Raw genomic sequence first — 14924 nt, 5'->3', positions numbered from 1 at the left:
CAAACACCCAGACATGTCCTGTTTCAAAGCAGGGCCTCAGGCAAAGCAGGGTTAGGGGAGAAGTGGAAGGTTGGGTGGGAATAGATTCCCAGTCCTCCGTCTGGAGGCTCCAGCATGCTGCGGGTTGGGTGAGAACGGTGTGTGCTCCTGGCGACTACTTCACTCCCTCTGCTCCTTCCTTTGTCTTGAGGCAGGCTTCTGGAGGACCCAACTCCAAGACCCAGAACGGACTCCTGAGCCCTCCTCCAGAGGAGAAGCTCACCAATAGCCAGACCTCCCTGTGTGAGATCCTGCAGGAGAAGGGACGGTGGGCAGGTGTGAGCTTGGACCAGTCAGCCCTCCTCCCACTCAGGTTCAAGAACATCCGTGAGAAAACTGATGCCCACTTTGTGGATGTCATCAAAGAAGACAGGTAAGACCCCGCAGCCAGCAATGTGGCAGTCTGCAGTTGTGCATCCTGTGATGGTGGCAGAGTCTGCAGTTGTGCATCCTGTGATGGTGGCAGAGTCTGCAGCTGTGCTCTTTCTCTGAGCTGTCTCAATCCATGTGTTTGTCCTCTGTTGTAATTATATTACTTTATTTTTATTCTGAAGTAATTTGAAACTTGAAATTCATAATATATTCTACCTGATCTACCATCTTTTGGCATTTTTAAATTTTCTTTATTCTTTCTTTATTATTATTATTATTATATTTCTTTAGTGCATGTGCCCCTGCATGTGAGTATAATGCATGTTAGAGGCCAGGTCAAAGGCCAAATACAGGTTGTTAGGCTTGGTGGCAAATGCCTTTACCTGCTGAGCCATCTCACCTGCCCATTTTTTTTATTAATTGTTTTGAGTACCATACAAAGAAATAGGTTTTGTGATGTTTTTATCATTGCACTTTGTTCTTATTTACTCTCCCCCAACTTTTGGGGGAGCAGTGATTGACTCTGGGTCTCACTGTGTGGTCCTGGTTAGCCTAGAACTTATTATGTAGATCAAAATGGCCTTGTTCTTGTAGAGATTCTCTGCTTCAGCAAACATGGAACCCAACACACCCAATCTATATTTATCTTATAATTCTTTTTTTCTCCCTCTCCCTCTGTTCCCTTTTCCCCCTTCCCTTCCCTTCCCTTCCCTTCCCTTCTCTTCCCTTCCCTTCCCTTCCCTTCCCTTCCCTTCCCTTCCCTTCCCCCTTCCCTTCCCTTTCCTTCCTTCTTCCCTTTCCTTCCCTTCCCTTTCTCTTTTTGTATTTTTTGAACCATTTGGCAAGTATGTTGGGTACAGTGTGGTCATTACCCCTTCGTATGGCAATTTCTAAAAATAAGGGTGTTGCTTAGGGATATTCTTTCTAGCCTTAAGTCCATATTGCAGATTGTCAAATGATCTGTCACATCTTTGGTGGCACTTTCTCCCTCTGGCCCGGGATCTCATCCAGGCTCCTATGTTGCATCTTTTACTGGTCAATCCTCTGGAATCTTTTAAAATCTGAGATAGCCCCTTGGCTGTCTTGCATAGTCTGTTGTGATACTAACATTGGAAAAACTTTCAGACCAACTCTTCTACAGAAAGATTTGGATGTTGGATTTTGTGAATTTTCCTATCAGATTCCTGTTCTGCTTCTCTGGCTAGGCTAGTGAGAGTGTTCATCATGTTCTTCTCCCCATGTCACATCCAGAGGATATGATGCCCGTTGGTCCTTAATATGTGATGGGCATCTTGACTGGGTGAGATATTACCAGTCTCTCCAAACTGTTGTTATTATTTTCTCATTAGGACTGCAGGCAATCAAGGAAGGTCATATAATTAGCCCACTTCTTGTCAAACTTCCTTAGGTCAGCATCTGTTGATGAGTCTTGCCTGAAGCCATCTTTGCTATGGTAGTTAAGTGGTGGACTCCGTTTGCAGCGTACTGCTGTGGGTGGAGGTCCCCTCCCGGTCCGACTCTATCCACCATCGTTACCCTGAACTCATGCACTCCTGTTATGTCCCATCCTTGTGCAGCAATGACCCTTTTCTCCAAGGTGCCCTGGCTTCTTTTCATGCTGAATGGTTTTTGGATATTTCATTAATACTTAATTTAATGCTATTGTCTGAAAACCTGCTCTGTGTGATTTCAGTTATTTCATATAAATTGAGACTTGTTTTATGTTCTCATATATGGCTTGTTGTGGTGAAGATATATATAGAAAAAAATATATATTCTGGGTGTCACCAATCCTTAACTATTTTTCAGAATAATCTATAAGCATTAGTTAGGTTCAGATGGCTGACAGTATTGTTCCAATAATCTGTTTGTTCACTTGTTTTCTGCTGTTCTGCCAATTATTGAGCAAAGAGCATTAGACTCTCCAGGGGTACCCTGGGAGTTTAGTAGTAGCTGGACACTCAGACCATAGTTTAGTTGTACCTCTAGGAGTTACAAACTCATACCTGTTCTGGTTTCCATTCTGATGTGGTGATAAACACCATGACCAAAAGCAACTTGGGGTAGAAAGGGTTTATTTCATCTTCTACCTCCATGTCATAGTCCATAGAGGGAAGCCAGGGCAGGAAATCAAGGCACCTGGAGCAGAAGCTCTAGAAGAACACTGCTCCCTGGCTCCTATTTAGCTATCTTTTTCATACAGCCCAGGACCACCTGCCCAGGGGTGGCACTGTCCACAGTGGGCTGGGCCCTCCCACACAAATCAGCCTTAAAGACCACAGGCCATTTGCCAGTCTGATCTGAATTATCTCAGGTTGACAACTGAAGCTAAACTTGGACTCCATCCTTAGGCTGTATTTGTTGACTTACAGTTAATGTTAAATCTTAAATGAGGACATCTTGCCATGTATACTTGTTCCTCTCCTCTCGCTGTCCATTCCCTTGCTGTTACATGAGTTCCACTGCATGAATTAGCAGTCCCTGCCCTGTTGCCCTAGACTCTCTCTAGTCTTCAGTTCATCTACAATGTTCATCTACATTTCTTTTATGTGGGATTGTGTTTTCCCATTCTTTGCAAGCCTAGTAACATTGTATTGTGCTGACATCCTGTGTGACCCTTAGAAAATCTGAATTTCATTGTATCTCTTTGAAGAACACTAAGTTTCTGTCTCAGTAAACAGTTCACTTAGCTGAATTCAAATGTCTCTTAGTTCTAACTGGGCTGCTTGGAGTCTACCTCTCAAGTGCAAGTAAGATGCAATTCCAGGAGTCAGAATTAGATATGAAAACAGTTTTTATGCAGGACCTGGGCTTCCTCTTTCCTGCCTTTTACTTTCTGGGATTTATAACCTCATTCTTTATCTGTAGTCACCCCCAAACTATATTGTCTAATTTTGGGGTTAACAATTTTTTTAAATATTTATTTTATTTGTTTGAACGTTTTGCCTGCATGTATATGTTATGTGTACTACATGTGTGGAAGTGAGAAGGGGACATCAGATCCTCTGACGTGGGAATTACGGATGATTGTGAGCCACCATATGGGTGCTGGCAACTGAACCTGGGTCCCCTAGAAGAACAGTGAGTACTCTTAACAGCAAAGCCATCTCTCCAGTCCCTATTTTCTAGTTTTTAAGCCATTAAGACTGAATTCTAGAGCCAGGAATGGTGATGCAAACCCAAGATTCCAGTACTTAAGGGGGGAGCCTCTTTCCTCCCCCTTCCCCTGCCTTTCCTCTCCTCCTTTCTCTTCTCCCTGCCCCTGCCCCAGTCTTATTTATAGTCCGTGTGTCCTTAAACTCTTGGTCTTCCTGCCTTGGCCTTCTGAGTGCTGGGATTACAGGTTTTTCCATCAGAGGGTTAGCCAGTGGTACTAACTCATGTCTGTCTCTAGGAAAAACCAAATGAAGGTTAAAGGTGAGAACTGTGCCTGGCTTCCTTCCCCTGTCCGGCCAGCAGTTCTGACTACTCTCTTGTGCCTCCAAGCAGTTGTCTTTACATTTTCTGTGGGACCCAGAAGCAGGGACTCCCAATATTAGTTACAAAACAGCCAAACAGCATCAACAGTGTCGATTCTGCCACTCGAATGCTGAAGTGTAGGCGCCAAAAGCCTTTTGCAGCTGCTGTGTTGTTTTCCCTCTGTCACTGTAAAGGCGGGCAGAGCAGTGTGCAGAAACAGACGTCCCTCTCTTGAGTCTGAGATGATACATTATTGCATACTCTTCACAGAAAAGGATCCAGTCTGCAGCAAGAAAAGGAGGAAGGGTAGCACTGTACACCACATCTAAGGCTCTCCTCCTGCTTTACATGATAGCCGGCTGATGGCTACTGGATATGGGAGAGAGAGTATACCCATATCCATATTATCTTCTGAAATCACACTAGTGTTCCCTTAAATTGATAGTAATTCTCCAGATCATAACAAGGACATTACAATATGCTGACAGTCCACAAAAGAATAAAAGAGTCACATAAATCAGGTTTGATTTCTCAGCTATTAAAATCATTGAGCACGATCACTTTCCAGGTCTCACCTGCACTCTGAGTATCTGACAATAGCCCCACAATTACCCCAGCTGTAAACACCGACTGGTAGTAACAACTTGTTACATTTGAGGTGTAATTACTGTCAATATTCTGGATGACAGGAAGCTTTTGGAACTGCCTTCATTTGACGCCTCCGAATCAGTGGAAGGCCTGTCAGTGACAAGATCTGCCAGATCTGCTGGCTCTCTGAGAAGATGTCTTACAGGAGGAAAGAGCCACCTTCTCTGTCCTGCAGTCCTGCATATGTGGACTGTGTTCTGAAGCAGGGTCTAATAGCGAGTGTTGTGATCGTGGTGAATTGTCATCCCTAACAAAGGGAAGCAGTGTCTGGTTGTGTCTAGAGACCCAGAGGGCTTTCCTAAAGGTCTGCTGATGGAAACAGCACCTGTCACGCAGTGGCTTTCGGAGGTAGCTTTGGTGATGTGCTCAGGGAGAGGCATCTGAGACTGATTCTGCTGGCTGACAGGGTGCGTTGGTTGTGTCTTCCAGCCTGATGAAAGATTATTTCTTCAAGCCACCCATCAATCAGTTCAGCCTGAACTTCCTGGATCCGGAGCTGGAGCGATCCTACAGAACCAGTTACCAGGAAGAGGTACGTTCTTCCTGGGACCTCAACAGGGGACACTGTTCATCTGTGCTTTACCAAGTGACAGGAAAATGAAGGCCAGTGTTGATTTCCCACAACCGGGAAGCCCTGTTTTGGAACTGTATGTGAATTTATCTTTGCCAGGGAGAAAACCAAGGCTCTTCATGCTCCTTTATCTTAGAGCCATGCCACATCCCTCCAGACTGCTTCCTCCATAGCTGGTGTTTCTGGTCTAATGGCTGTCCCCTGCCCTGGAAGGATGCCTGGCCACACCTGTTCTGGGTTTTGATGACACTTCTCTCCCCATAGTGCTGTCACTTCCAACCCTCTGAAATGGGACCAAAAAAATCAGGAGGTCTGTACCTCCATCCAGAATATGGGGTTCATATTTACACCATCTTAGAGCCCTTGAGATAAGGGGTTAACTTTCCTCTCTGCCTACACATCATTTTCCCCAAGAAGCCATCCTTGACGCCAGCTGGATTTTATTTTTCTGCGCCTTCTTTCTTCTTCATGTGCACCCCATTGTTGGAATCCTATGATTTCTGGACCTATCACTCAGCTCTCTGTTTCTGTGCTATCTAAATCCCAGCACAGCCCACACACCAGACATACTCGGCAGGCATGCGTGGAAGGAATGAATGGAGGAACCTGGAGCCTGACTGGAGCTCTCTTTCCCTTGGCCTGACTTGAGTGTCCCAGAGCGAAAAGGGCACCATCACTGGACCCCAGGACCAAGAGGGGTTTCATTCAGCTTCCATTTACTTATTGGGCAAATCTTCATTTTGATTATGTCCAACTCATGATGTATAAGACATGAGTAATCTTTGCTTTATGTGGTTAGAATTATTGCCTTGTCAGTCCCTCACTGGACAGTGAGTGTCATCCAACATTCCAAACACAAATCCTGCAGGTATTTGCCTAAAGCAAGAAGTATTGAGCCTGAGCACTCTAGTCCAAGAGTTGGAAAAGTTGGGAGACCTTGGTATTTAGGTGAGAATGAAGGACCTCCCCCGACCAGTGGCTGACCTGAGTCTTCTCTGCCCAAGCCCTGGCTACTCATATCCCAGAATGCAAATTAGATTCCAGAGAGAGAGCAATGACAAACATGTGTCTCTGCAGAGGAGGCACTGTGGCAGCGGCAGCTTCACCTCCAAGATCTTAGGTCTTTTTAGGGAACCTCAGAAGTTAGGGCCAGGCCCGAGGCCATCTGCAGAGCCTATGTCCATTTTGCTCAGGTGAGTTCAGGTTTGACATTGGGCTGACCAGTGCTCTCATTCCCCAAGGCCAAGTCCTGACTTTTCCCATCTTGCACAGTTCCTGGGGTCTATCTAAGGCTGAGGAACCGAGCCAATTTGGTCTGAAAGGAACTTGCACTAAACTGAGAGCCTCTCCTTCCCACATACCTCCAGCCCCTTCATCCCTGACCCCTGCTGCCAAGGCTGAGTGCAAAGCCCCATCAGCAGTGTGCTTTGTTCTCGTCCTTTCTCTGCAGCCCCTGTCTAGACATTCTCTCTTCATCCTAAGACAGACCTGGGATGCACTTGGGAGTCAGCTTATCTGACTCTCATTCCTGGGTTCCCTGGGTTCCCTGGGGGTAGCCACTCTTAGCCTCCATCTACACACAAGGAGCAGTGGCGCCTCCTCCTGACTGAGATGATGCCACCGTGAGGACCTACAGGGGTCTGGAACTGGTCATGCTTTGGACACATCTTGTGGTAGCAGTTTCCTCCTCCTAATTTCCTGGCAACACGCATGCGCCTCTTCAGTAAATCACACAGTGTCCTGTCTATCACACAGTGTCCTGTCTCCTGCGCTTGGCATTCCACGATCAGGCTGCCAGTTCCCTTCAGGCATTGTTTCATGTCCACCCTACACCCACACCCAGCTAGCCCAGAGCAGCACACGCACACACACACACACACACACACACACACACACACACACACACACATACACACACGCTTTATCTCTTTAAAAAAAATTGATTCATTTATTTTATTTCTTGTGTGTTTGCTTTCATGTGTATATGTGTGCGCACCACGTGTCCCCATGGAGGTCAGAAGAGGATATTGGATTCCCAGGAACTGGAGTTATGGATAGTTTTTAACATCCATGTGTGTGCTGGAAATCAAACCCAGGTCCTCTGGAGGAACAACAAAAAATCTCCACCTGGAAGGCTCTCTTGATAAAGGTTCTATGCTCCCATTCCACAGATGGGGACGTTTCCCCACCACTGCAGCTTTCCTATCTGCCTGTCTTCCCGTGAAGCTGACCCTCTCATCCATCCAATTACTGACACCTCTGTCACCTACGGCTTTCCAGATGTGCACTCTTGGTCTCTAGGACAGGAACTTGTCTTTCTAAGTGACTGCAAATGTGTTTGAGAGTCTGTTGCCTTTCAGTCTGCTGCTGTATGATCCTCTGCCTTGTCTTTAATTGTGGCGGTAATGAGGAGATGATCCACTTGGAGCATGCACCAGCCTATGCCTGGTCAGGAGCGCCTGGTCTTGACCCTCACACTGTACTTCCTGCCATCTGTGGGTCCATTTATCCCTGTCCTTTCCTGCTCTAACCAGGTCATAAAGAATTCTCCTGTGAAGACTTTTGCCAGCGCCACCTTCAGTTCCCTCCTGGATGTGTTTCTGTCCACCAAGGTGTTCCTGATCCTCTCCATCACCTGCTTCCTAAAGTACGGAGCCACGGCCACTCCACCCCCGCCCGCTGCCCTGGCCATCTTCGGTGCAGACCTGCTGCTGGAGGTGCTGTCCCTAGTAGTGTCCATCAGGTATGCACCAACTGGAGGAGTGACTCTCGAATGCTTAGCCTCTAGCTCCCCCTTCTGGCTCCACAGTTGATGGCAAAACTGATTAACCAGCACAGGGGACAGGCATCTGAAGAGAACAGCACTTCTGTTTCTCCCTCTCACCCCATTCCATCCTCCTTGCAGGCACTGACCTTCACTCCACCCAGGTGGGACACTAGAGAGGGTCAGTCCCTGTGCAGCCCAGCTGATGCCTCATGGACCCTGGGTCTCCTAAATGAGAGATTAAAAGGAGAAGTGAGAAATTCAGAAAGAAGAAAGGGAGGAAGAAGTGCAACAGGAATACGTGACAGGCAGCAGCAGAGCAGAGCAGTCTCTGCTCACCTAGGAGCCAGCCCAGCCCAGTTGAGGAAGTTGTGTCAAATGTCTGAGCTTGGAACAGGCAGCACTTGCTTAGAAATGACACCAAATGTGCAAGCAACAAGAAAAACAGATAAATTGAACTTTACAAAGGTTCTTAAATGTTGTGTTAAAAAGAATACCATTGAAACCTGGCATAGTGGCACACACCTATAATCCTAGCACTTGGGAGACAGAGGCAGGAGAATCTGAAATTCAAAGCCATCTTGTTTACTTAGCAAGTTCAAGACTACCTGGGCTACACAAGGCCTGTCTCAAAACAAACAAAACCCACCTAAGAGTGGGGAGAAATAATAGGTCACATCTGTGACAAGGATCTAAAATCAGTAACATATCAAGTTCATACAGCTCAGTAATAAAAAGATAGCCAGCCCATTTTATTTTTTTAATTGAAAATAATTTTTATACAATATATTCTTGATCAGTTTCCCCTCCTTCATCTCCTCCCAGATCTTCCCCACCCATCGAATTCCAACTCCATGCCTCCTTCTTCTTTCTGTTTAGAAAACAAACAAGTCAAAAGAAAGAGAAGGCACAGGTAACACAAAAGTAGCAATGATTTTGTGTGTTGGCCATCTACTGCTGGGCATGGGGCCTGCCCTGAAGTGTGGTTTGTATGCCTAGTGAGACTCCCCTGGAGAAAATAAGTTTTACTTTGCAAGCAGTTGTCAATTGAAGATAGCTTCTTGGTTAGGGATGGGAGCTCCTGTCCACTTGTCTGCTTCTCAGCTTTGGGATCTGGGATCCCATCTGGCTCAGACGCATGCTGCGTGCTGCCACAGTCTCTCTGAGTTCATATGTGCACCAGTCCTGTTGTATCTGGAAGACACGGTTTTCTTGGAATCATCTATACTCTGTGGCTCGTACAATATTTCCACTTCTTGTTCTACATAACTCACTGACCCTTGAGGAGAGGGGTTTTGTGAAGACATCCCATTTATTTTTTTAAAGATTTATTTATTTATTTATTTATTTATTTATTATGTGTTCAAATATTCTGCCTGCATGTCTGCAGGTTAGAAGAGGGCACCAGATCTCATTACAGGTGATTGTGAGCCGCCATGTAGGTGCTGAGAATTGAACCCAGGACCTCTGGAAGAACTGCTGCTCTTATCCGCTGAGCAGTTCTCCAGCCCCAGACATCCCATTTAGGACTGAGTGATCCTCTTCACATTGTCTGTCTGTGGGTCTCTGTGTTCCCATCTACTGCAGGAGGAAGTTTCTATGGTGATGACCGAGCAAGACCATGATCTATGCATATAGCAGAATAAAACAGCCCAGGGTTCTAGGAAGCCCATAACTCTCTGCCATTTCTAGTAGGTGTGGGTGCCCAGAGCCTTTCACTTACCAAGTATACTCATCCTAAAAGATGCTGTCCTCCTGACTACTCTGACAGTGGTCCTACTACCCTGACCAGCCCTGCCATGCTTCAACCTAGCTAAGTCTGCTGATAATTGCCCCCGGAGCTTGAGCTAAATCAGAAATGGCAACACCCCAAAGCAGAAAAAAACAAAACAAACAGCTTAGATCTGGCCCTGAGATTTCCATATTTATCTTTCCTTCCTTTAAGGTGGGCTGGCTGGGACACTCACCTCCTTCCTTTCTTACCCACCATCCTGCGGTTCCCTCTGAGCTACAGAGATTGCCCTCAGCCCTAGTTGGAATGATGTGTCTGCACCATCGCTCCAGCCCCCACTCACCTGCATCCTAAGAAATGGCTCACACACAAATCTTGCCAGAACTACTTCTCTAGAACTCAAGCCGAGAATTGCCTCGGCCTCTAAATGTTCTTTTTCTTTCTTTTGTATTTGTTGTTTTGGTGGTGCTGGGGATTGAACCCAGGATTTCACACGTGCTGGGCAAGTGACATATCCTGAGGTAGATACACACCCAGTCTTTTTTCTTTATATTTCCAGACAGGGTCTCACTAAGTAGCCTAGGCCAGCATTGAATTCTTGGTTTTCTGGCCTTGGCCTCTTGAGTGTCTGTGCCACCAGATCTGGATTGTTTTCCTTTTATTTTTTAAATGAACATGTAACCGGGCATGGTGGTATGTACCTATAAGCCCAAGCATTTGGAAAATGGAAACTGAAGGACCAGAAGTTAAAGGTCCTCTTTGGCAAGCTGCCAAGTTTGAGACCAGTCTAAGTTTTGTGAGACCCAATCTCAGAAAACCAAAAATTAAAAATAGAATGAGTTTTATTATGATAGTTCACATGCAATAAACTCATTCATTCCAATAAAGAATTTAGAGGCTGGGGGTGGGGTCGCCCAGTGGTGGAGTCAGGGTCCTGGGTTCAATACCTGGTACTGCCAAAAAAAAAAATGTAGAAATCAGTGAGTTTATTTAAAGTGAGCAAATTTAAAGAGTTGTACAAATATCATCACAATGTAATTTGAAGATTTTTATGTCACCCCCCCCAGAACCTCTCATGCCTGTGTATACTCTCCTACACCCACACTGTCAAGGTTTGTGTTGAAAGCCTCAAGTTCCTGATCCCTATGACTTTTCTACTATAACTCTTTGATCAATGTTCCCTGTCCCTTCATATCCAGTTTGGAAGAATTAATCCCACCTGAGCTTAGCTGCAGAGAAGTGTTCCTATCTGTGCACTCTGTAGGAGTCTGGTGAGCCAGCTGATCACTTTACTCCTACGTGGACAGTTCAGTGTCATTGGTGGCAAAGGCTAGGAGAGGCTGAGACCAGGTCAAAAAGATGTACGCGGTGGGTTACATAGGACCCCAGGGAAGCTCGGAGCTTTCTCCTTCCACCCCAGTCCTGGGAAAAGCACCGAGACCAACTGGCCTTCCCTTAAAACTTATTATCTTGGGAACCATGGTGAAGTCTTCTGAGCATTCCATCTCCTGACTGGGGCTCAGTTTCCTTTGTTTTCCTGTCTCTGGGCTCTGAGTCCCACCTGTGAGAATATCTGTGGTTTTTCTCAATGATGTTCCAAGGCCTCTGTTTTCATTTAGATTTTAGGAAACCGGAACAGCTCAGGGATCCTAAAAGTGTACTTGAATCACTGTGGGAAATGGCCAGAGGGTAGGGAATTGCTGGTCATGGCTATGGCTAAGCGTAGTCAATATAGCTGTTTAGGGTTTAAAACCAAAAATGCAAGTTCTGGCACGTGCAAGATGCCTGTGCTACTGATCACCACAGTGGTTCCTGACCAGAGGCGAAGGCAGCGAGCCTGTCCATACCCTCAGCAACAAGCCAAAGACAGTCTCCATCCTGAGATCCCAGTGTCCTCTTCCACCTACCTGATGTGGGATGCCCTTCTGAGTATGTGTTGCTTTTATTGGTTGATGAATAAAGCTGTTTTGGCAAATAGCTTAGCAGAATAAGTCTAGTCAGGGAGTCCAAACAAAGATACAGAGAGAGTGGGCGGAGTCAGGGAGATGCCATGTAGCTGCCAAAGGAGAAAAATGCCAGAACATTACCAGCAAGCCACAACCTCTTGGCGATACATAGATTAATAGAAATGGGTCAATTTAAGATGTAAGAGCTCTCTAGGAATATGCCTAAGTCATTGGCCAGTGTTGAAATTAATATGATTTCTGTGTGATTATTCAGGTCCCGGCATCTGGGAAACAAAAGCGTGGTAGAAATGGTTTTGTGGGTCCCAGTGGAGTGTCACTGTATGACCCTGGCAAGCATCTCTATCCCTGCCTACTAACAACAACTCTCTCCCATTATGACCACAAAAGGCTCAATAGAACATCTCCAGATGGGCCCTGTTCAGGGCTTCCTGACCTACAGGGGACTTAATTTGGAGTTGTTACTGTTCTTTCACAGACCCACAGAGGTTTTTGATAAGTGTATTTTGCCCAAATGGAGCAGGTAACTTTACAGTTGGGTTTGAAGATCTGGGTATAGCCAGTTCACTCACTTATCGACAAGTTAGGGGGTACAGTCTTTTGCCCTATGCATCCCTCACCCCCAGCATCAGAGACTGCAGCATGGGACAGCTGAGACACGGTGCGCCAGCCCTCTTGTCCTGACCCTCTGCCCTCTGTGTCCCAGAATGGTGTTCTTCCTAGAGCATGTCATGACGTGCACGAAACGGTCGCTGGAATGGATCGCTGGCTGGCTCCCTCGACACTGCATAGGGGCCGTCCTGGTTTCTCTCCCTGCCCTGGCTGTCTATTCACACATCACCTCTGAGTTCGAGACAAACATACATGTAAGTAGCAGCATACCAACTTCTCCCCGTGCTTTCCAGGCTCCCAGTGCCTTCTCTCACTTTAAGTCTGATTTCTTGGGATAGGGATGACATACAAGTCCTCAAAGAGTACCCTCTGTTCCTGCTTCCAGCCATCCTCCTCAGACACCAAGCATGAGCTGGGCGTGGTGGCATATCCCTGTGGCCCAGCACTTGGAAGGTGGAAACAGGAGCATCAGGAGTTCAGGATCATCCTCAACTACATAGAATTTGAAGATAGTCTAGACTGTATATACAACACCCTATGTCAACAGACACATACATACACACACCAGACAAAAACTTGGCAGGGTAGAGCTGCCTACGGCTATGCCGGAAAAGTACAAGGCTTTTCCAACCTCATTTAGTATCCATCAAGTTTCAGATCAATTACAGGCAATCTTGACTTGAGTTTCAGCCTTTTGGCCTTACAATGGTGCAGAAGTATACCCAAAGAACAATTCTGATTTCACTGCCATACTTTTCAGCCATTTTGCTAAGATCACGTGAAGGTTGTTTTTCCCTTTCAGAGCTCAGTGAATAATGGCAGATAGCAAATAGGCTTGGCATTGGATGGCTTTGTCCAGCTGTGTGATTATATAGGAGTTCTGAGCGCGGCTAAACTAGATCAAGCTATGGTGTTTGGAAGCCTAGGAGTCTTTAAATGCCTTTTTATTTATGATAATTTTCATTTGTCACACTGTTCTTTTTAATTCTGGGGATGCTGAGGCTCAGACCCAAGACCATGCTTATATGTGGCGGGTATTCTGCCATGGAGTCACATCCCCAGCCTAATGGTGTAAAGGATGTACTGAGACGGAGCCCTGCAGCAGTGCACCCATTTGTACCTGCTTTATAAAGAGGCTTCTGCCCCATGAGCCCATTCTCAAGACAATATGCCTGTCTGTTACAGCCACTGACAGGCACCTGGATCAGCTGCTGCTGCTCTGGGAAGGAGCTTTGGAGTTAACTCCATGAAGAATGAGCTAGTTATGGGAAAGATTTGCTTCTTGGCCTTTAGGCTGAGCTCCACTGCAGTGTATGTCTGAGCGTGAGAAGAGCTATCAGGCTGTAGTGATATTTCATTTGTATTTTAATAAATAAAACTTGCCTGAAGATCAGAACGCAAACAGCCACACTAGTCAGCCATAGAGGCCAGGTGGTGGTGGTGCACGCCTTTAATCCTAGCACCAGAAAGGAATATAAAGTGGAATGAGACAGGAACTCGCTCTCTTTCAGTCTGAAGATTTCATAAAGGTAAGAGCTCTCTAGTGACTTGACTGCTTTGCTTTTCTGATCTTCAGGTTGAACCCCAGTAACTGTCTCTTGGTTTTCATTAATCATGCTACACTAGGGGGATCTAGTGTCTTAGCATCAGCTCATATCTCAGTGCTCATAGCAGGACTAAGGACGGTGACTGATCCCACAGTGATAGGGTCCCAGTAAGCAGCTTCCCTTTTCTGTCCGTCAAACTGCTGTGTGTCATTTTACATGCCTGGAGGAATACTCTCCTAGCAGTGCGGACACATAACCTCATGTGCTGCGCTATGGGACAGACATGTGGTCTGTATATAAAATTGGTAGTTACCCAGAGAAAGACCTCTGTATGTTTTATGGCTGCTTCTTGTCACCGTGACCCAGTGTGTGATGAGAAACATTGTAAGGGGCAGAGAATTGGTTCGGGCTTGGGACTTCAGGGTGTATAGTGGGGAAGAAATGGCTCTGTAGTAGTCTGGCTGAGGCTCCATGTCTCCTTACAGCTCGGAGAGACAGGAAGCAGAGATGGGAAAAGAAGTAAACTAGACTACAAACCTCAAGGCCCTGCCCTCTAGAGACCCACTTCCTCCTGCTAGGCTCTACTTCCCAAAGATTCCACAACCTCCCAGAATAGCGCCCCTAGCTGGGGACGGAGTGTTTCAAACTCAGAACTCACACGTCTCTGGGGGACTCTACACTCGAGCATCACAAGTGTTAGCAGAGATGCTTGATGTCGGACAGAGCACGGGTGTTTTTGCGGACAGGATGGGAGCACTGTGGAGGTGGCCAGACCGCTAACAGAGCCTTCTCTTGCAGTCCACCATGTTCACGGGCTCTGCGGTGCTGGTGGCCGTGGTGCACTACTGTAACTTCTGCCAGCTCAGCTCCTGGATGAGATCCTCCCTTGCCACCATTGTGGGCGCTGGGCCGTTGCTTCTGCTCTACATCTCCCTGTGCCAGGACAGGTACGTGACCGCACTCTCAGCTCATGCCTTCCCTGCCTAGCATCTCTTAGGCTCAGCAACGGCTCCGTGCTAGTGCTGTGTGATGTGTTTTCCATCATGACTTGAAATAGCTTCCAGCACACGTAGTACCCAAAGAGTACCAGCTGGGGATGTGGCCTGCCTGGCCTGCAAAGGCCCTCAGTTCAGTCCCAGGACTAACTTCCCAAAAAGAAAGAAAAAAAAAGCCTAAAAGTAATAAAGTGCCATAAGGATGATAGGAGAAAGATAAA

The 14924-nt window shown here is 46.5% G+C and overlaps 1 protein-coding gene across 2 annotated transcripts in view; it reads left to right on the top strand.

The window, feature by feature from the left end:
• Adcy9 (adenylate cyclase 9) overlaps positions 1–14924 on the top strand; it is a 117810-nt gene that overhangs the window by 91039 nt on the left and 11847 nt on the right. For both annotated transcript variants that reach the window (XM_085694648.2, XM_085694649.2), the window contains exons 5-9: positions 195–412; positions 4948–5050; positions 7624–7832; positions 12256–12415; positions 14507–14655. In XM_085694648.2, the coding sequence (XP_085550774.2) occupies positions 195–412; positions 4948–5050; positions 7624–7832; positions 12256–12415; positions 14507–14655 (839 nt within the window). The remainder of the gene's footprint in view (positions 1–194; positions 413–4947; positions 5051–7623; positions 7833–12255; positions 12416–14506; positions 14656–14924) is intronic.

This window comes from Myodes glareolus, chromosome 9, assembly GCF_982192425.1.
Source record: "Myodes glareolus chromosome 9, mMyoGla1.1, whole genome shotgun sequence".
Lineage (NCBI taxonomy): Eukaryota > Metazoa > Chordata > Mammalia > Rodentia > Cricetidae > Myodes > Myodes glareolus.
This window is presented reverse-complemented; position numbering and strand designations above follow the sequence as displayed.